This window comes from Camelus bactrianus, chromosome 3, assembly GCF_048773025.1.
Source record: "Camelus bactrianus isolate YW-2024 breed Bactrian camel chromosome 3, ASM4877302v1, whole genome shotgun sequence".
Lineage (NCBI taxonomy): Eukaryota > Metazoa > Chordata > Mammalia > Artiodactyla > Camelidae > Camelus > Camelus bactrianus.
Genome location: NC_133541.1, coordinates 36,174,153 through 36,197,824, shown reverse-complemented (window position 1 = coordinate 36,197,824; position 23,672 = coordinate 36,174,153). Strand labels below are relative to the sequence as shown.

At 32.5% G+C, this 23,672-nt stretch overlaps 1 protein-coding gene across 2 annotated transcripts in view; it reads right to left on the bottom strand.

The window, feature by feature from the left end:
* Positions 1 to 23,672, bottom strand: part of NDUFS4 (NADH:ubiquinone oxidoreductase subunit S4) — a 98,319-nt gene that overhangs the window by 43,845 nt on the left and 30,802 nt on the right. For both annotated transcript variants that reach the window (XM_045525073.2, XM_010966298.3), the window contains exon 2: positions 13,903 to 13,981. In XM_045525073.2, the coding sequence (XP_045381029.2) occupies positions 13,903 to 13,981 (79 nt within the window). The remainder of the gene's footprint in view (positions 1 to 13,902; positions 13,982 to 23,672) is intronic.

Sequence of the window (23,672 nt, the reverse complement as noted above, 5' to 3'; positions counted from 1 at the left end):
TAAAAATAAATAAATAAATAAATAAAAATTTAAATTTAAAAAATAGATTATAAATGACTAAAGAAATTTCTCATTGGAATGGTAATTATATAGCAATACACCTACATAAATGATTGTCAGAAAGTATGGAAGGAAAGACAGTAACATCACAGATGATTTAGTAACATGCCATGGGCTATTAGAAAAGGCAAGTTACATGACCAATTTTACATACACTGACATACACAAATGAACACACTTTACTATATAAGACCATTGAAATTGAGACCAATATTTTGCTCTCAGATCCCCTAGAACTCAATACCTGAACAGCAAATTGACTTAGAACAGCAGTCTTCTCAATTCATTCAGATTCAATTAAGTGTAACAATCATAATTCCAGTTTGCTTTCCTTTTCAGGCTAACAAGTCCAAACAGGAAAAAAAAAAAAGGTGGGAGATGGGGAGGAAAAGAACTTTTATTGAAGGATGAAATAAGCAAGATACTGTATTCTCCTATTGTTTAATGTAGGTATTCTCAATTAACTTTCAAAGCAACTTTAAAAAATGTTTTAATTTTATAAGAGGAGGACACTCAGATTAAATAACATGCTTAGGGTTACACAGCTAAAAGAAGGGATTTAAAGACCTAATGCTATATCTATAAATAAACCCATGGTCTTCCCAGTATCCCAAGTTTCTCATTAGGTTGAAATTTTCAGGTAATATAATGTACAAGTCATGGTATTTCTTCTTAAGGTTAGTGAATGCCTTAAAAAGTCCTGTATATTCCCAACGGGGGAAATAAGACAATGAGAGAAGAAAGCAATTAGAGGGTAGGACCATCTCTGTCTCTCCTCTCTAGATCTGATGTAGCTCCCCCATCATTTTGGAAGAAGTAGAGGAAGAAAGAAGCAATGAAAGAAAAAGGGTAAAAGGAACAGAAGTATGGAAGAAAGAAGAGAAAAGAGAGGAAGAACAAAAAGAGGAGGAGAAGAGACATAGAGGAGTGAAAAAAAGAAAAGAATGATGATTGCCAAAGAATTGGCCAGAGAACCAAAACCAGACAGAGACAGGAGGAAGGTGCAGAGGAAGAGATAGAAATAGCCAGCCACTGAACGGGGCATTGATGGGGGTGGGAGGAAACACAAGCAGCCAGAAAGGGAAAGAGAGAACTGTCAGCTACATAGCAAAAGGGCAACAGAGTGACAAAGAGAGAGGGAAAAAAGCCATAAAAACAGTGGGAAGAGAGACAAATTCTAAGAAGCAGAGAGAAAGGGGGAGAAAGGAGAGGCAGAGAGAAAAGTAGAATCAAAGTCAGGATGAAGACAGATAACCACCAACATCAGCCCAAGCCACCAGCCGAAGCAAGGTCCAGAAGCTTAAATGTATTCAGGACTTTGTCAGCACCTACCTGGTGGACAGCAGCTCAGACAATTCCTTATCTTCCTTTACCCTAATTACAAATCTCCACTATTTCCCCCCGTTTTTGGTAGGGGGAGGGTGTGGAGTTGGGGGTGGCAGTGTAGGAGAGCCATGGAGAGTGGGGAATTAAGAGGAAGAAGATGAATTTATTATTCCAAGTCCCAAAATAACCTTTATCAAAAGGCAATTTTCAGGGAAGAGGGTATAGCTCAAGTGATAGACTTCATGCTTAGCATACACAAACAAGATCCTGCATTTAATCCCCAGTACCTCCTCCAAAAATAAAAAAATAAACAAGTAAGCCTCCCCTCATGCCCCTCCAAAAAGTGATTTCAAATTCAGAAGATTCTTTAGAGGAATCAATGAACTGTTATACCATATCTAAAATCTAAAATGCAAAAAAACTGGGATCCTTTTTAAAAAAGCAGTTGTTAAAAATTCAATCACTTATAGAAAACTTCATGAAAACTGCAAAAAATTTTATGAATGTCAAAAAAAGACATGTAAGTAAACAAAAAAGCAAACAGATAACTTTCTTTGAGCTTCTTTGAAGTGACCTTCAACCATAATAGCTAAGTAATTCTCAAGTGTTTTTTGATCAGTAAATCAAATCAAATCACTTTCCCACTTAAAACCCTATAATGGCTTCCCATTAAAATTAAGATAAAATTCAAACTTGTTACCATGGGCCTAAGGATCCAGCTCCTGCCTACCTCTCTAAGTATATCACTCTCCCCTCTTCTCAGTCTCAAAGCTTTCCTTCTCTTCTCTACCACCACCAGCTAGTTGACACTTTGGGACATTAGCTTCTTCATCTACCTGGTATGCTATTACCTCGGATTCTCACGTAGCTAGCTCCTTCTCATCATTCAGATCTTAGTTCATGGTTCATACCTTCACAAAGTGTCTTTCCTTGATTGTCCTATAAATAACCTCTATTCTACCTAAGCCCCCAACTACTCTCTATCCATCACCTGCTTGATTTTTTCCTATAACATTAATCTGAGAGTATCTTAATAATTTAGAAATAAAGTTAGCATATGCTTACACATGAAAATATAAGCTCTAATGGCAACAATGCTGTTCCTTATTTACTGCTATATCCTCAGGGCCTACAATATGGCACATAGCAGGTGCTCAAGTAATTGAATGAATAAATGAAAAAGTAGCATTTTATATTATAAATAAGGGATGAGCAAAAAAAAAAAAAAAAAAAAAAAAAAAACAAACAAACCCTCCTTGCAGGATCTTCACAAAGAGCTAAAGATTATAGTAGGTGAAAACTCCTAGCCCTAAAGGCGTTTTAGTCTCCAAACACTCTCCGCATGGACCACAGCAGCCACGTTTGAATGTTTAATACATTATAAAGCTCACTAAACCAGAAACTTTGTTTTAATATTTTGGATGTCAAGTCTCTAACTACTGAATTAGGCTTAAAAATCTTTTTAATTGATAGATTTTAATTATAATAATACATACTCATTAGTCATTGTAACAGATGCAAATCAGTATACTAACTCATCAGATCCTCAGTTGCTGAACTTAAAATAGCATTCTCAGCCCATCATTTTGGTATATTTGCGTCCTATATGTTGCTTAGAAAAAGCTAAAATCATTTTCTATACCTATTTTATGGAAAGCATTGAATTTTTTAAAAAAGACCCTCATTAACTAACATGCAATAAACTCAAAGTTGAAACAAGTAAAGTATTAAACATGAAACAGGAACTGAACAAGGAAAGTCTATTCACACATTTCTTGAAAAGTATGCCTTATAAAGAGAATTTTGTGGATGCATAGTATGTTGCATACAGTAAAGCTTCCATATCACTACCCTATGTTTTAAGCTTTCTCATCTTGTAAAACAGGAACGATATGTGCAGGCTTGCAAGAGACATCCTGAAGAGTAAAATCAGAGCACAGACTGTCATATAAGATTAGAAAGCCTAAACACAGAAACAGATTTCAAGTTCACTAGTCTCAAATTCCAAGGTCTGCCTCTTCCTTTCCTTTCCTCCACATTCTATTCCCAGAGATATATGACATAAATAGGGAAAAAAAAAAAAAAACAAAACTGTCACCAAAAGATGTTGCTCTTTTCTTCATTTCCTCTTATTCCTGCCTTCACTAAGAACTTAATTATATGATGATGGACATGAGGCTTTTAACAAGTTTAATGTGGGTTATCTGGATTAATTCTTGAAATTATCTGACAAGCCAGTCAATTAAAAAAGCTATAATTCTAAAAACAGTATCTTCTTTCCACCAAAGAAACAAACAACAACGATAACAAAATCCTATCTACATTCAAATACAGTAAAAAATAAAACATCAACTATCTACATACTTTGATATAAACCTTGATGATCAGTTTATAATTATATTGAGTTAAATAAATAAAATTAGACAACCAATTTCCAAGGAGATAATATACAGCTTATATATTTTGAATTCATTAAAAAATAGAAAATATATTTTCACATATAAATTGTATAATCCCTAAAATATGACCAAGAAATCTTAATGTAAAATCTAAACAAAATATTATCAATTCTATTTTTTGAGAGCAAAAACTCCTACATAATAACATGCAAGAATTTTAAATTCGTGAAAGCAAGTGTCAAGTACCATACACAATTTCCATACACAGCAGGTAGTAAAGCAAGAAAAGAACTGACACAGTTACTCTCCTTAAAAGAGACATACAATGGAGAACTGTTACACAGAGCTAGCATACTACAGAACTATGCATTAAAGATGTTGTGGCTATTAACAGTTTAAACCTTTACTGTATTTTGCTAATTGGTACATAGAGCTTTAAAGCTTTTGAAAGATAAAACACTCCAGTCAGTTCAATTCTCCAGCATTGTTCAAGTATTCCAAGTAGGAACAAAGAGGAAAATAAATCTGCTTTAATTGCTGAAGAATCAGAGATAATAGAGACGGCTGAACACTGTAGAGGAAAGATGTTTTTGTTCCCCAAACAATTTTAATATATAGAAAGATCATTTTCTATTTTAAATGTAAATGGTTCCTAGCTGCATATTAGAACTGTTATAACATTCATTTCTTCTGTATTAATAAGTACAAGTTTTATACAGCTTGATAGTATGTGAAAATAACATTATAATTGGGAGTATATTTTAAAACACAAAGTTCTATATTTATCAATATAATTTTATTTAAAATAAGTGTATATAATAAATGATCTGACTCGTTTTAATTAATGTTAAATGCAGGAGTTACCTGTTTTAAAACCAATGATATGTCATTAATAAGAGTAGAAATATTTTAATTTTAAATGATGAATTAATTCTATTAATTAAATAGAATTCAGAAATATAAGAGAATGTTTTATCCATAAACATAAAACAAGCTATTTTAATATTAGTTCATATGCTTAGGTATATATGTTACATAATAGGAATATTAAATGCAATTTAGAAATTTTCTGAACATATAAAAAATCACTTACTATGTGATTAACACTATTGGTACATAATATATTTACTATCCCAAACATGTAGATGTTTACTTCTAACTATACTAAGTTATAACATTTTTCATTACTTGAATTTTTTTATATTTTCAAAATCTCCTTCCCTCCCCACCCCATCCCCCACCACACACACCAATAGTGGAAAAAAGGCCAATTAAAGAATGACCACCATGTCACTATAAAATTTACACTTCCAAAATCTTTAGTCACTTCTTCTTCCATAGAATTTTAAGCAACGTATTTCTAAAATCTTAAAGGCTATTCACCAATTATTTTTCAGTAGCTTGTGGTTAGTGTAAAACCAACAGATAAGTATATTCTAAAAAACTACTGCTGTTTTAAAACCGAAAACTATATTGCAAACCAACATTTATATTTAGTGAATACTTTTTCCATTTTTAATAGTCTCATCTAAATACAAGAATATAAATAAGCATCTATAGACTAAAAAACATTAAAAAACATTATTCCATATTTATAGAAAGTCTTAAAGAAATAAACCCTCATGCTAAACTGCCACCAGGGAAGGTTCTCAAAGGCTGCTATTCTTTGATGTAAAATGAAATACTACTTAGTGAATAACACATAAAAAACTCCTGTCTACCCTTCAAAGAGACATATCCTTTGACCCAGTGCTCCAGACTAAAGCCTTGACATTTTTGCACAAGAATGCTGCATGAGGAAAGTCCAGACAAAACAGACACTTGAGATGCTAGAAGGCTATTAGAAGGCTGTATAACCCCAACTGCAGGCACTACTTTCAATAATCTAGCAGAGATAGACCTGCCATACACCAAAAGAAAGTAATCTCACCAAAAGAAAAACTGACCCCTCAAAAAAAAAAAAAAAAAAAAAAAAGAAAGAAACAAAGAAAAAGCAAGCAGTCAAAGCAAATGTAAGCCTGTAACTTAGGTTTATCTTTCTGTGCAGGTTACCTCTTAATGACCAATTTTTTAATTCAAGTTTGTAGAGTTATAAAGTTTTCATCTATAAACTTTTAGTATTGTAGGAGGCAAAAATAATATAAAGCAAATGTTTGTGTAGCGAATAGTTTTATTTTTAAAGACAAAAATCATTCATTTTCACAAATTTCTTAGAGCAAGTTAAAGCAAGGAAAAAATTTAAAACCTATTAAAGTGATAAAATTTCTAAAATAACTTGCTGTTTGCGGACATTTTAAAACAGCAATATTATCACCTTGTTGGCTGAGTGTGTTAATAACGTGTGCTTAATCAAACAGCAGTTATTTACTACAGGTATCAGTAGTAATAAAGCTTTAACTACTGTGTTACTACTATTTGGAAGAAACTGTCAGACAGTAAAACACAACAAACTGGCAACATTCAAAACACTGACTTTATTTTACATGCACACCTAATTTTTAAATAAAGATATTAATATGGACTACTTAAAATGTTCAAACTATTAGGATTTCATATTAATAGTATGTACTATAAAGTAATTTTTCAAAAAAAAGCTTAGAAATCATTCCCAACACACAGATTTGAGATTTACAGACAGCTAAATAGTTTCCTTTCTTATATGCATTTGTGTTGAACATACATGTATAACTAACCATAACACTTCCATAAGATTTAAAACAAGTGGTGCTTAATAGTTTTTAAGTAAAATAACTAAGTACCTAAATGAAAACAAAGCACTGAAAATATCAATATAAATACTGAAGCATAGTGCCTGGCACACTTAAATGCTCAATAAATATTTATTGAATAAGTGAAGAATGAAGGAAAGATGACAGCTAACATAATTTTACAGAAGTAATATACTAATGTCAAACTATTAAGGCTTATTTCACATTATTTTTATTAATAAACCAATAATTCTTATATTTTATCAGGACATTTTTCTCCTTTTTGTATTAAAATATTAACTATGTCAGTTATAGTTAATATCAGGTAACTATGATGAATAGAATTAGTATTTTAAAATAGTTAATAAAAATAATTAAAAAGCAAATAAAAAGTATACCTATATAGGTCAAATTTAAGCTCTGGATGTCTTGTGGGGGAGTACCTACCCCAAATCTTTACAGAGTATTGAAAATATAACTTCTCTGTTTTGCATAATAAATTGAATATAAAAAGACAATGTGTTCATTGGGTATTCATCAAATGTACTGAAAGGAGATTGGGGTGGGGTAACATAAAGAAAAAAGTTACTCTCTTAATAAAGTACAAAGGCAAAGACATTCTTCACCCAACTTCCATAGCAAAGCAACTCCTGCAACAAAAAACAAGAGCCTGGCAAACAACCATTTGTAAGCTTTCCTTGTTATCTGTAGGAAGCATCACATATTTGGAAATAATAATGGTGCAACCCACAAAAGTTCTAAACATTGTGCTTCTACATAAATCAACAAGATTATTTTAAGATGCTGTCATCTACTCTTTTGATATTTAACGTTTTATTAGTTGCAGGAGTAAAAGGACAGCAGCTTATACAAAACAAACAAGAGAGAAGATATTAAGACTGACTAATCAAAAAATTTACTTTGTGTTCTGATATAAAATTCATTATTAGCAGTAATCCAGGAATTACTATAATTTTATTCTCTGAAGATCTGTTCTCTAACAATGTCAACACTGTACATAGTTCTAAAATGACAGAATAGAATTCTTTACACTAGAAATGCCAATTCTTTACACTAGAAATTCCCCCTCTAAATTCTATGCCTAAAAAAAGATAGGATACAAGTTGTCAGTCTACAACTGATGGCCAGAATAAAACGTCTTTTTCTTTGTATAGTATTGACATCCACCAACACTACAAAAATTCCTTTTATCGTTATGTTTTGTATATTAAATTCTGCCTGTCAGATATGTTAAAAAAAAAAAAAGCCATGAAAATCAAGTTTCACTTGGTAACAAGCCCTTTGAGCTAATCTGGTAATAGTTAAAAATAATAAGGAGCATACACTTAAGATGAAAGAAATGAAACATGACTTGATAAAAGTACAAATAAAAAAGGGTCTGAGGTTCCACCTCTTCATGAAATCCCCATAAGGAAGAAGTATGAGAACCTAAATTTTAAGTTCCCTAACTAGACTGCTGAGATTAAAAGGAAAAGAGGTAATAATAATCCCCACCATATCGTGCACCATACATCTGGAGTACCATAAGAAATACTGGCAACAACATTTTAAAAGGAATTCATCAAATTGGAAGGTACTCAAGATGATGAATTAACTGAATCTCATCTGAAATGAATCAAAGCCCTGAGGATGTTTAAGCCAGAAAAGAGAAGACTTAATTAAGAGAATGATCCTCAAAAATTTTGGTCTCAGGACTCCTTTACACTCTTAACTACTACTGGGACCCCAGGGAAAGTTTGTTTATATGAGATATACCTATAGATAATTATCATATAAGAAATTAAAATGGAAAAAATTTAAATACATATTTTAATAATAAACTGATTATATATTAACATAAATATAAAAATATTTTTAAAAACTAAAACATTAAGTGAGAAGAGTAGCACTTCTGAAAATCTCTAATGTCTAGCTTAATAGAAGACAGTTGAATTCTAACATCTGTTCTTAAAGTCAAGCTGTTAGCTAAGTTGTCTTGGTTGCAATATATGAAGGAAATTCATTCTCACACAGATATGTAATTGGAAAAGGGAGCAATACTTTAGTAGCCTTAATATTTCCATTCTCACATTAAATCCATTGTTTGCTCTTCCACTTTAATTGAAATTTTACCCATGCATGATTTTATAACATCATACGTCAGTCACATGGAAAATACTGGTTCACTGAAGTACGCAGATCTTCCAAATGTTAACAAATTTCATTACACAATATTTAAAAAGTCGTATTCATTAATATCCCATTAGAACAGTCTTTAAGTACTGGGAAGTTGTCAAGCTCACTCTGATCAGTGGTAGAATCAAGTTTTACAAAAATTCTAATTTTCACCTGAAAGCTTGAAGTTCATGATGGGCAACACTTTCTAGAAGTGACTAGTTTATTTTTGAAAAATGTCTGCCATGTACCAAAGACCAAATAACCATAATCAGTCTGTCATCTGTTATTGCTTTTTCATCTAAACAGTGTTCCATGAAAAAAAGGACTAACTTCAGTTTGCAACAGCAACTCAACCATGCAAGTGCTTTTCAGTATGCAGGAGTTTTATGCATACTTCAGTTTGCTACATGGAACATAGAAAGATGTGTATGCAGAATTGAGATTTCTAAAAATCAATAATTTTCACTGCTTCATCAAGGATGTTAAGTGAAACTGGTTTTAAAAAAAAAAACCTCAAACACAATGATGTGAAGGATACAATGACAGGTAGCACAGTTAAAGCCACTGCCTTGATTTATGCTAAAGTTTTGGCACAGTTGCTTTTGTAACATTAGTGTCAATATTAACACAGTGAAAAGGGTAAATAAAGTCTCTGTATAATTATGAAAATAGTTTGACTTTGTGGACCTCCTACAAAGATCTCGCCCCCTCACCTCTCCTACCAAAACTCTTTGAGAACCACAGATTTAGGACCAAAGAGCTGTTTTCAAATATACAGAAGGCTACTGATAAACAGTAAGGTCCTACTGTATAGCACAGGGAACTATATTCAATAGCTTGTAATAACATATAATGAAAAGGAATATGAAAAAGATACATATAGGTATAACGGAATTACTACACTATACACCAGAAACTAACACAACATTGTAAATCAACTATACTTCAATTAAGAGGAAAAAAAAAAAGCAAAAAATAAAGCCAATCGGATGTAGTGGGGTGGGGAAGCAGGCTTTCATGTAGAAAATGGCCTACATATTGCTAGGGCAGATCCTGAACCAATGGATGTTATTTATAAAGAAGCGGATTAGCACCAAATTAAGAAACAACATTTTCCCTTTTAAAAAACTGAGCTATAATTTATAAACAGTAAAATGAATCCTTTATAGTGTACAGTTGTTTTCTAACAAATGAATACCAAAAAATTAGTTTTGACCTAAAAATATCAACACCAAAATCAAGATACAGAACAGTTACATCACCCCCTACCAAGATTTCCTAATGCCCTTTATAGTTAATTCCTTCTCCCATATCCAATCCCAAAAACCACTGATCAGTTTTTTGTCCCTGGAGTTTTGCCTATTGTAGAATGTCAAATATGCAGAATCACACAGTATGTATGTACCCTTTTAGTCTGGCTTCTTAGCATAATGCACATAATAGTCATCCACATTTGTTCCTAATCAGTGAGCTGAAATCTACTGTATTGATGTACTGAAGGGCAGTCAGGTTGTTTCCGGTTACTGGAATTATGAATAAATCTATTAAAGACATTTGCATGCAGTAAACATAAGATTCCATTTCACTTGGGTAAATATTTAGAAGTGAGACTACTGGATTATATATGGTAAACATATGTCTAACTTTGTAAGAAACTACCATACTGCTTTCCAAAATAGCTATACCATTTTGCATTCCTATGAGAGTTCTAGTAGCTCTGCATCCTTCCTAGCATTTGACATGGTCAGTTTTTTTAAGTAATTCAAATAAGTGTGTAATGATCTCATTGTAGTTTTAATATGCAATTTCATAATCACTAATGATGTTAAGCATCTTTTCATGTGTTTATTTCCCACCTGAGTATCTTCCAGGTTAAAGATGTGTAAGCAGAATTGAGATTTTTAAAACTCAATAATTTTTAAATATAATAATTAAAAAATCAATCATTTTTATTTGGCTTAATATCTTCTTATTTAGTTATAAGTAGTATCTATTTTCTGGACACAATTCCTTTATCAGATATGTGATTTGTAAATATGTTCTCCCAATCTATGGCTTGTCTTTTCCCTCTCTTAATGTCTTTCAAAGAAATTTTTATTTGTGAGGAAGTCCAAATTTGCAACTTTTTAAAAAATGGATTATGCTTTGGTATAATAGCTAAAAAAAATTTGTCCAATCCAAAATTACAAAGATTTTCTCCTACATTTTCTTCTAGTTTTATAATTTTTAGTTTTAATTTCAGAATTTGTATCTAGGGCTCTGAGTTAATTTTTAAGTATAGTTCAAGGTATGAATGAAGGGTTTTTTTGCATTTGAATATACAATTATTCAGTTTTCATTTGTTTTAAAGACTTATTTTTTTTCCATAAGAAACAGCCTTCTAATAATCATGGCTGATCAGTAACATAAAGAACAGCCTCAAAAGAAATGAGAATCAGCTGGAAATTTTTAAAACAGACATTCAAGAACCAGTTGTTCAGTCCAATTAGAAAAGGGCAGAACATTAAATTTTCTTTCCAAATCTCACTCTATGAAGTCCCCAGAGGGAGCTTTCTTAGGGAGGACTTCTTCCCTCATGCTCTCAATCCTCACCCTACAGCAGTTCAGCTTTTATCTAGTTTATTACTTTTTGAATTCCCACATAAAATTTCTCTTAAAGAAAAGGTTAAACAATTTTTTAAATGAAAAATAACCTGATGCAGTAATATAACTTGGTAATATCTAAAGTTATCCTCTGGTTTTGAATTCCTAAGATCCATTTTCTGAAACTAGACTAACCATTGAATTCGACCCCTAAGTTTGGTCCATATGCTTAATCACTGGGCCTTAATAGGCATCATCTACATTTATTTTAAAAATATATTATATAAAAATATTCAATAGAAATCATGATAATGGCTAGTTTCTTTACCTTCCAATTAAGATTCTCATTTCTAACCAATTTTACAAATGTAACAGTAGTCTAGTGTTGAGTAATTAATAAAAATGGTATTATAAGTCAATACATGGTTTTATCTTACATAATAGTGACATTAAAATTTTTCCACATCTCATTTAAAAATACTCATCTATTTCACATTTTGAAATATTTTCATCACTTAATGTTGATACGTATTTTTTAGAATCATTTTTGGTCAAAATGCAAAAATAATCAACTCCAATTGCCAATATTTCTGGAAGTGGCCTTCAGCCCCTGGACTTGTCATTATGCTACTTATTAAACTCTCTGTCCAACAATGTATAGGAACAAGAAGACATGAACATGGTATTATGTTACCTATTTGATTATTTAATAGTTTCATTTTGATGTAAAACTAAACAAATGGCTAAAACTTAGGTTTGAAAATTATCTAAAGGCTTCAGTTATCCATACTAAGTATCACTTCAATAACTTTGAATAATTAATTATACATAAGACTTCTCCTGAAATATTAGATAGGCATTTTGACTAACATACTTCAAAAAAGACAAAACAAAGCTAGGGAAAATATATGAAGGGCAACAAAATTCATTAAAAGTGTGCAACTGATTTTAGGAGATATTACTAAAAACACAAAATTCAAAGCAGTTTGTGTACCTCTCTGGTATGCTTCATAGCACCTTGTTTAGAGCAACAGATTGCTGTCTGACATATTCATTTTGCAAACTAGAAAGAAGAGAATTTAGAAGCACTACTGACAAACTTTCTAAAATTTGAAACTTTATTATAGAAAGTAAACCTCATATTACTGGAACAAGAAAGTAATCTCTTGGGGCTTAAAAGAGATGGTCATTGGAAAAAGTAAAATAATAATACTTTCATTAATTAAGGAACACATGGCATGTGTAAATCCTCCTCCTCTCACACACATACTTGTCTCATTTCTTCTACACTTGACTAAGCAAATGATGTTGGATTACATTTGAAGAATAAGTAGATGGTACCTGGATCAAGAGCTAGGGAATTGGTAAAAAGCAGCTAGGCATAATTAACAGACTCTGAATGCCCTGAAGCAGGAAAGAGCAGCAAGTTCCAGGCCTGGTGTGGCTGGAGCACACAGTATGAAAGACAGAGGTACAAGATAAGCTTAGAAAGGCAGGAGTTAAATCCTCAAAGGCCATGATAGGATTTTAATGTTTACTCTTAGGTCAGTAAGAAACAGCAAAGGATTTTACACAAGAAGATGACACAACCAGCATTTAATAAGACTATTCTGGTTATCCTGTGGAAAATGAATTAGAGGAAGATTAAAGTATCTGTGGAGATCAACTGAGAAACTACTGCAGCAAACTAGGTGAAAGATGATGGTAGCCTAGACTAGGAGGATGGCAAGGTCAGTAGACAGATCTAAGAGACAATTTAAAGATAAAACCAACCAGCCCTAAGAAGAGCCAGCCTTCCAAATTATCTGTTTACTTACCTGTTTATTTATCTGTTTTTATATTTAATGATGCAAATAGAAACTTAAGTGTGATCTATTATTTAAATTATGGTTATAGGCTCAAAATTAAGTGACAAAAGACTGTACAACAATCAGAAAGGGAGTAGTTAACACACCCATCTACATGATCATTGTTAACCAGATACAAAATGAAAAGCATATTTATATTATGACATGTTTTTACTAGAAGTCTTAGAAACTTTACAAAATTTGAGTAATATAAGCATAAATAACAAGTTGCATCTAAAGTAACATCACACATTGAAAAATTTTACATGACCACTACCAAAATTCTATCTGCTGCTGATTAATAGAACATCATTCATTTGTTGCTAGTTGTAATCTCTCACGTATAATGCAGAAATGGGATGTGTACATGTGTGTGTGTACACACATATATGCACACAGTAACAATTATCAGTTCCAGAAAAACCCAACACCCTTAATTTTAATTTTAGATAGTACTGGCGTCTTACAACTTAAACTTGAGTGCAACTGAGAAAATAAAGAACAATATATTCACTACAAAAATAAGAATGTTCTGATTTCTTACACATGCCACAAAAATGGAAGACTTCTGTACTTTCAACTTCTTAATATTTGTATTTGACTTAATATTTCTGTATAATGCTTAATATAAATTATCTTTGTATTTCAGTGATGAACACTTCTTCTTACAATTTATACACAATCTAAAAAAATCAAATTCCAATCACTTTCTGAGAACCCAGAACACTATACCGAAAAATCTATTGTACAAAAATAACCCCAAAGGCTGACTCCTAGCAGTGTACAGTCGAAAATTCTTACCAATTTTTCATCAACTGTTATGAGTTGCATGTCTCGAGTTTGGTCCTGTGCCAGCCTCCACATGGAAGTGCTCACCAACCTGCAGTGCAAGACTTTAAGTTAAAAAATGATCCATGCAATGAGAAAAGAGAAGCAGACAAATCTTACATAAGCCAGCTACTTTAACAATATCTGTCTTACAAAATGAAAAGAATAGAAAGAAAGAGAAGAGGGCACAAAAATCCTTTTTCTCCCCCAATTAGTTCTGTCTGCTGAGTTTTTGGCAGACTCTCACTTGACAGTTCACAACAGGCTGTACTTTATGTCAGTCTATAGGCTCTCTGTCATAGAAAGGCTGCCAGTTACAAGAACTGTGCTGCTCTCTATGAGTGTACAGTGGCTAGTTTGTCACTACAAGGAAGAAAAATACAAAGCTATCTCAACTCTTCTGGAATGCTGATTCCTAAATGATGGCATCAGAAAGAAAAAGAAAAATCTCATTTTCTTAAGGGACTAAAGCAAAAGTGGCAGAATTCAATTGTATAATGCTAACAAAAAGTTTCTCCTCTCTAATTTCAAAACAAAAGTAGTTTAAACAGGAATGAATAGTATGATCATTTTAACTAATGTTATTGGTTTAGTTCTGTATCCCATTCACAGAATTGAAGAAAGTCTGAATTACATTTTGTTAAGGGAGAAGAAAAGATTTTTTCCTAAAGCTTTTTGCTTCTGAATGAAAAAGAAAATAAGGGACAAAATAGTATGCAAAATAATATGGATACAGAAAGTTGTGGAAGGTTTGTGGAGGAACCCGGAGGCATCTCAGATAAATATTAAATTAACTAGGGTTATTTGGTGTGTTAAGTGTAATCAGTCGTAATTCTGGTGATTGCGACCAAGTTTCTTCATCGATTACATTGAAATCAGTTGTTAACTGTGCATTTTTAAGTCTTTTGTCATTTATAGACAGTTATTATTGTACTCTGGTGCTGTTGCAAAAATGTTTCATCTTCAAGAAGATTCATAAGAAAGCTATGGAAGCAGTTACAATGGTTCCACATCAAGATGACAGCTATCTGAGGATTCCAGCCCATACTTGCCATCTAATTCAAAACAAGAAGCTGTCCTGCCCCTGGAACCCCTAAATAAGACATCCAGAGATTTTTACTCCCTGACAGGCAGGGTCTATGCCCCTACTCAGCCCTGAAGTAGCTACAGAAGACTGACTGTCGCCCCTCTGCACCCACATAAGATTATGGGAGTAAAATCTCTGATGGGGGAATGAAGTGGGATGAAAGGGAGCAGGGCATAGCCACGGAAGGAATGACACAGCAACTGAGGACAGGACAAACTGGTTAGAATCAAGATGGTGGACGATTCGCATTCCAGTAGACCTTGAGCCTCATGGCACACCCACAGGTTCCATGACAGTTCCTAGGCTAACCATAAAAGGTCAAGAAGTAGGGGAGGGGTGTTTCCTGGAAATCCTCTGCCCAAAGTAGTTGGAATAACCCTCCTACTCATTAGCATATAAGATTACCGAGCCCATAAAACCTAACAACTCCGCACCTCATGGTTGTTCTCTCTCTTGCCTTCTGAGATGGCCTGCACTGTCTATAGAGTGTGTATCTACTTTTACTTTAAACTAAACACCCCAAACCTCTCAGCTTCTCCTCCTCTCACCTTTCTGAGATGGCCTACATTCTGCCTATGGAGTGTGTATCTTCTAAGCCGTTATCCCTTCTGATTGAGACAGACCCCACTCTCTGTGAAGTGTTTATCTCTCTAAATAAACTTGTTTTCACTTTATCAAAAAAAAAAAATTACTAAGCAATATATAAAACCTAGAACGCATAAAGGAAAAATGACAGAATGACATTAAATGACATTAAAACTTCTAAACCAAATATATTATAAATGAAGAATAAGACAGATAATAAGAATTATTTACAACACAAAACAGGAAAGGATCAATACCCAAAAAAGGTATGAAAGCTCCTACTAATCAGTATGTAAGAATAATGAATTTCAAAAGAGGGAATCAAACAACAAAAAACCAAACAACCCAACTACAGATGGAAAGAGGATTTGAATCGACATTGATCCAAAGATCTACAAATAACCAATAAGCACATGAGGAGATGCTCAACATCACTAGTTATTAGGGAAATGCAAATCAAAACCACAATGAGATACCACTTCATAACCACTAGGATGATTATGAAAAAGTAAGTGTTGGTGGAATATGGAGAAATTGGAGCACTTGTGCATTGCTGGTGGGAATGTAAAATCATGTGGTTGCTGTGGAAAACAGTATGGCAGTTCCTAAAAAAATTAAAAACAGAATTAACATATGACCAGCAATTCCGCTTATGGGTATATAGCCAAAATAATTGAAAAGCAGGGCCTCAAACATTCACAGCAGCAACAGAAAAAGCAAAAATTGTCAAAATACTAACAATCATATTTTATTAGACCATGTATCATAATGCTAGGAAGTTAAGTGTACATGTAGGAATGATTACTATGTAATGATTAGTAAATAAATGGTAATTTTATTTTGCTATTTAGTACCCATTTTTAAGAAACTTAAAAATGTTACTGGCCTCCTGAGCTTGCTTTCTGTCCACCCATTTGTTTTGTTAACTGGCCTGTTCACATTTCCAGGTTTCTTAAGTGCCAACCTTAATTCTGAGCCCAAAGGACAAACTATGAAGACTGTGACTGTTATTATCAATTATCATTATTAGAGTGTATAATCTATTTAGTTTTTCTGTATAAGGTTCCTGTAAGAAAATAAGATATCCTGGAAATAGATAAAAAGAGATCTGATTTCTAATTCTTGTTTTACTACTTTATTGTGTGTCTATGAGCAAATCACCTAATCTCTCCACATCTCAATTTCACTTTTGTAAATTTGTAAAATGAGGGCTTGTTGCTCTAGTTTTTTCTAGTGATGAATCTATGTGACTCTAATAGGTGGAGCTGATTATAGTTCAAATTTAATCATCCCCTATGAAAACACTATGTAGTAACTACTCAGCTCATAACATGTTTTTCGTTAAGTTTAAGGAATTAGAACTTTCAAAAGCGTATCAGCCACATTTGTTTATCCACTCATCTAATGATAACCATTTGGGCTGTTTCTGCTAAGAACATACATGTGCAGGTTTTAGTGGGGAGATAAGTTTGTAACTCTCTGGGTAAATACCTAGGAACACAATTGATGGACTGTATGTTAAGACTATGCCTAACTTTGTAAGAAACCATCAAACTGTCTTCCAAAGTGGCTGTACCATTTTGCATTCCTACCGGCAATAAATCAGTCTTCCGGTTCTCTTCATTCTCAGCAATGTTCGGTGTGGTCAGTTTCTTAGATTTTTACCTATTTTGATAGGTGTGTAGTGGCATCTCATTGTTGTTTTAATTTTCAGTTCCCTAATAACATATGATGTTGAGGCACCTTTTTATCTGCTTATTTACCCCTACATATCTTCTCTGGTGAGGTGTCTCTTGCCTATTTTTTAAACTGAATTTTGTTTTCTTACTGTTGGAATTTTAAGACTTCTTTGTATATTACAGATAAAAGTCCTTTATCATATATGTGTTCTGCAAATCTTTTCTCCCACTCTGTGCTTGTCTTCTCATTTTCTTAAAGTGTCTTTCACAGAGCAGAAGCTTTTAACTTTAATGAAGTACTTTTCCTATTATGGATGATGTTTTTTATGTTGTATCTAAAAACTCAGCACCAAACCAAGGTACCTAAATTTTCTCTTATGTTCTAGAAGTTTGATAGTTTTGCTCCTTACATTTAAATCTTTGATCTACGTTGAGTAGTTAATTTTTGTAAAAAGTGTAAGGTCAGTGTGTAGATTCTTTTTTTTTTTTTTTTGGCATGTGCTTATGTTCCTGTTCCACTTATTAAAAAGATTATCTTTTTTCTATTTGACTGTCTTTGCTCCTTCCTCAAATATCAGTCACCTATATTTCAGGAGTCTTATTTCTGAGCTATCAATCCTATCCACTGATCTATTTGTCTATTCTTTTGCCAGTTCCATACTGTCTTGATTAATGTAGCTGTGTACCAAATCTTGAAGTCAGTGTCAGTCCTCTGACTTTGTTACTCTTCTTAACTATTATATTGAATATTTTAGGCCTTTTGCCTTTTGATATAGAATCAGTTTCTGGATATCCACAAAGTAGCTTGCTGAGGTTTTGAGTGGTACTATGCTATCTATGTATATTTATTAGGATCATCTTTGATTTCTTTCACCAGAGTTTTGTAGTTTTCCTCACATACATCTTGCAAGTATTGTTTCTGATACTTCAAAACATACTCTTCAAAAAGCCTTAATGGTTAAAACATAAAAATAAACTATTTGCACTGGAAAATAGTATCTGAATAAAAAGCATATTACTGACTCCAAGTACTAACACTATTCTCCCTTTGAAGCAAATTAACTTTATCAACTAAGAATGTCATTGCAGCAGTTTGAAAACATGGCTCCAAATTTCTTTGACACTCCTCCCTCCCATCAAAGCTGGAGGTCTATGTTCCTTATTGCTAGAATCTAAGCCTTATTACTCCTTGATCAATATAATACAGAAATGAGGCTATGTGTGTTTCAAAGCTCAGGCCTTAAAAACTGGCAGTTTCCATTTTGTGTCTCTTAGAACACTGTTTCTTGGAATATTCACTCTTGGAACCCAGCCATATTGTGAGGAAGTCCAACCTGCCCCATAAAGACCCATGCAACAAGGAATCAATAGCAAATACCACTTTGCTAGCCATGTGAGTGATATATTAGACATGGATCCTCTAGCCCAAGTTGAGCCATCCCAGCAGACATCACATGAAGTACAGATAAGCTTCCCTGCCAAACCCTGACCACATTGCAGATTTATGAGTAAAACAAATAACTGCTGTTGTTTTAAGCAATTGAGTATTGGGGTAGTTTGTGTTCAACTATAGATAACAAAAACATCCCTAAAAATAACTGAATATGGTTTTACAAACATTAAAATTGAACCAATAACTTCCAGGGACCAGAAATAATCTACTGGACTTCTAGACAAAGTAAAATCCCTAATCTTATAGACATCATTAAAAAATCAATTAATCCTCAGCCTTTTGATTAAACCCAATTATGTTTGTTGTCAATTTACTACAAAATTGAATTAATCCAAATTCACATTAAATCAAAAAATGTTTCGTTCCAAACTAAAATATTTAAGGAAATATTACTATGAGTTCTAACTGAAATAATAACATAATAATATATCCATATACTTTATGCCACAATAATTATCTCACACTTAAAGTATGTTGATATTTGGGTCAATCACCTTCAAGCTGATGATCTTGAAGCTTTTCAAGATCTTGAATTTTCTCAATAGAGAAAATTTAAACTCTCTTCATCATACTGTACTCGTTGGACAGAAACAAGAAGGAACTAATTGTTAATGGGAAAAACAGAGGTCAAGAGACCATTTTAGTATGCTGGGAAGATATATGGGGTAAAAGAGAAGACAAAGGTCCTACAAATGCTTTGGTTAAATTCAGTGGAAATAACAGTGGAGATAGCTTACAATCTATTCATAAAACAAGTTATTTAATTTTAATTCAGATTTAGTACAATAATTTCTAATCTTTACCTACAGTACTTAAAACTATCTTAAAATGTTCACCCAATCAAGTCAGTAAAAATCATAATATTCTGCTCACAGGTATTTTTCCCATTCTTCTGAGCCAGGTAGAATTTGTTGCAGGAACTAAGAGCAGTTGTGCCTCTGGACACAACTCAAGCCAAAACCTTAAACTAATCCTTTGAGAGTCATCCAACAGACTAAGGAAAGATTTGTGCAAGAGGGACAAGGGTAATTATGCTCACATACCAGACTTTGGAATGGAATTGAAGAGTAATAAGAAAGGGAATGTGGGCAAGGTTTCAAAGGGTGGTAACAAAAAAAATTGGAGGGTATGATGGAAACTATAAAGGAGAAAGAAATACACCCAAGTTTATACCAACAGGAAATCAAAATAAACATACATAAGGCTAAAATAAAGAGAATAAGAAATATATACGTCATGATGATGATAGTAATTATATTACAAAACACATCAAAGATATGAAAAGTTCATATTTAGGGAAGTCAAATCATTAAGCTATACTGGACACTAAAGAATAACTCTATTGGTTTAGAATGCCTTAAAGGAAGGAATTGAGTTGCTATACTTTGGCATGTTTTGTAAATAACTGGAAGCAAATTACCATAAAGATGCCAATTATTAATCTACAAATTAAATATAATAATAATGAAAATTCTAACAGAATTTTTATAAAATTAGGTAATTCTTATCAGGAAGAAAAGAATTCACAAGAAATAACCAAGAAAATTTTGAAAAACAATTACAGGGATACCTTGGAGATATTGCAGGTTCAGTTCCAGACTATTACAATTAAGCAAATATAGCAATAAAGCAAGTTACAATTTTTTGGTTTCCTGGGGCATATAATAGTTCTATTTACACAATTCTGTAGCTTATTAAGTGTGCAATAGCATTATATCTAAAAAATAAAAAAGTATATACCTTAATTTTAATATACTTTATTGCTAAAAAATGTTAACCATCATTTGAGCCTTCAGCAAGTCATATTCTTTTTGCAATAGTAGCATTAGGGATCACAGTAATAAATGTAATGATAATGAAGGAGTTTGAAATATTGGAAAAATCACCAAAATGCGACAGAGACACACAGTGAGCAAATGCTGTTGGAAAAATGGTGCTTACAGACATGCTCAACACAAGGTTGCCACAAAGCTTCAATTTATAAAAAGTGCAGTATCTGCAAAGTGAAATAAAGTGAAGCACAATAAAATGAGGCATGCTTGCATAAGGCAGGATTTGTCTTGTCAATTAATATGGTACAATAATTAAAATATCATGGTGTAAGCATGAGCACAAGCATATAGATCAAATAAATAGCTCAGATCAGAGTACAAAAACAAATTATGTCGATCTGTAAACATATTATATAATAAAAGTGCAATTTTAAATCAGTGGTGCAAAGCTAGAATATTCGATAAATGATACTGAGATAACTGGCTATCCTTTCATGGAAGAAAAATGTTTAAATCCTCTTATAAAATAGTTATATCATATACCAAGATATTCCAGATGCATTAATAACACACACACACATACTGTGTTGTATGTGTAAGTTACTGGGATAAAACATAAAAGAGTTTTTTTAATCAAGATACAATACCCACAAACTGAAAGAAAAATAACTTCTGAACAACAGAAGGCACTACAAACTAAATTAAAATAAAGGACATATCAGAGATAATAAGCATAACACACACAGTAGATAGAAGACTAATTATCTAGTATATATAAAGGATTCTTAGAAACCAAGACAAAAACCACCCAAAAAAAGGGAAGAGTAAAGCATAGGATATGAATATAGTAGACATTAATATCAACTATGTTGATAATTACTTTAAATAAGAATGGTCTAAATACAGTAATTGGAAGAGAAAATTTGTCAAAGTGAATGAAAAAAACCAGGACCCAACTATATGCTTCCTGAAAGAAAATCCATTTTAAATATAAAGACACAGACAGATTAAAAGTAAAGAGATGCAGAAAGATATACCAGGCTAACAGCAATCAAATCTTACTGCAGTAGCTATATTAATCTTAAAGCAAATTTCAGAACAAGGAAAATTATCAAGAATAAAGAGTATTATTTCATCATAAAGGGGTCAATTCTCCAGGAAGACATTAAGAATCCTGAAGGTGTATATGCCAAACAAGAGCATGTCAAAATATGTGAGGCAAAAACTGAAAGACCTGCAAGAAGAAACAAAGAAATCCATTAGTATAGTTGTAGACTTCAATACTCTCTTAGTAATTGACAAAGCCACTAGGCAGAATATTAGTAAGGATACAGCTGAATTGAACAGCCCCATCAATCAACTGGATTTAACTGACATCTACGGAATACTTCATCCAACAATAGCAGAATATACATTCTTAGGTTCACGTGGAACATTTACCAAGATAGACCACATTCCGGGCCATAAAACATACCTTGAAAAATGTTTTAAAAAATCATACTATGTATGCTCTCAGTCAACAATGAAATTAAGCTAGAAATCAGTAACAAAAAATTGGGAAACCCATAATTACAGTTGACTCTTGAACAATATGGGTTTGAACTATGCAGGTCTACATATACGTGGATTTTTTTCAATGAATACATGTATGTACTATTAATGTATTTTCTCTCCCTTATGATTTCCTTAATAACATTTTCTTTTCTCTAGCTTACTTTATTGTAAGAATACAGTCTACAATATATGCAACATACAAAATATCTGTTAATTGAATGTTTATATTATCGACAAGGCTTCTGGTTAACAGTAGACTATTTGTAATTAAGTTTGAAGAGAGTCAAAGTTATATGTGAGTTTTCAAACCCGTGGGGTGTCAGCCCCCTAACCCCCATGTAGTTCAAGGGTCAACTGTATTTGGATTTGGTAATTAAACAACATACTTCTAAACAATTTATGGGTCAAAGAGGAATTCTCAAGAGAAATTCTGAAATATTTTGAACTAAAGGAAAATACATTTCATGAATGGGTAAAAACTCTCATCAAACTAAGAATAGAGAGTAACTTCCACAATTGGATAAAAATATATATACATAAAATCTACAACTAACATAATAATGAGTAACTAGACAATTCTCCTAAGACTGGGAAAAAAGCAACGGTATCTCCTCTTGCTATCCCTGTTCAACATTGTACTGAAGTTCCAGCTAATTCAACAGGACAAGAAAATGAAATGAAAAGTATGCATATTGGGAAGGAAGATATAAAAATTGCAGATGACATCATTGGCTATATAGAAAAATCCCAAAGAATGGAAAAATACCTCCTGGAACCAATATGTAATTAAAAAACAACAATTTGCAGGATATAATATTAATATACAAAAGTCAATTGCTTTCTACATAACCAGCAGAAAAAAAACCTTAGAATTTGATATTAAAAACACTATCATTTACATTAGCACCAAAAAATAAAGAAGACTTAGGGATAAATCCAACAAAACATCTACAAGAAGAATATGAAGAGAAAAGCCTAGGTGATCTTTGTTTGGTGCTGAGTTTTCAGATACACCAAAAGCACAATCTGTGAAAGAAAAAAATAGCTAAGTTGTACTTCATTAAAATTAAAAGCTTCTGCTCTATGAAAGACATTTTAAGAGAATGAAAAGACAAGAACAGAATGGGAGAAAAGATTTGCAAAATACATATCTGATAAAGAACTTTTATCTACAATATACAAGGAACTCTTAAAATTCCAACAATAGGAAAACCATCCAACTAAACAGTGGACAGAAGATCTGTACAGACAACTCACCAAAGAAGGTATACAGATGGCAAATAAGCGAACAAAAAGGTGCCTCAACATCTTATGTCATTAGGGAATTGAAAATTAAGACAACGATGAGATGCTACTACATACCTATTAGAATGGCTAATACCCAAAAAACTGACAACACCAAATACTGACAAGCATGTGGAGCAAGAAGCAGTCTCATTCATGCAGGTTGGAATGCAAAATGGTACAGCCACTTTAGAAGACAGTATGGCAGATTTGTACAAAGCTAAACAAAGTCTCAACATACAATCCAGCAACTATGCTGCTAGGATTTACCCAACTGAACTAAAATCATATGTCCATACAAACATCTGCTTAAGAATGTTTATCACAGC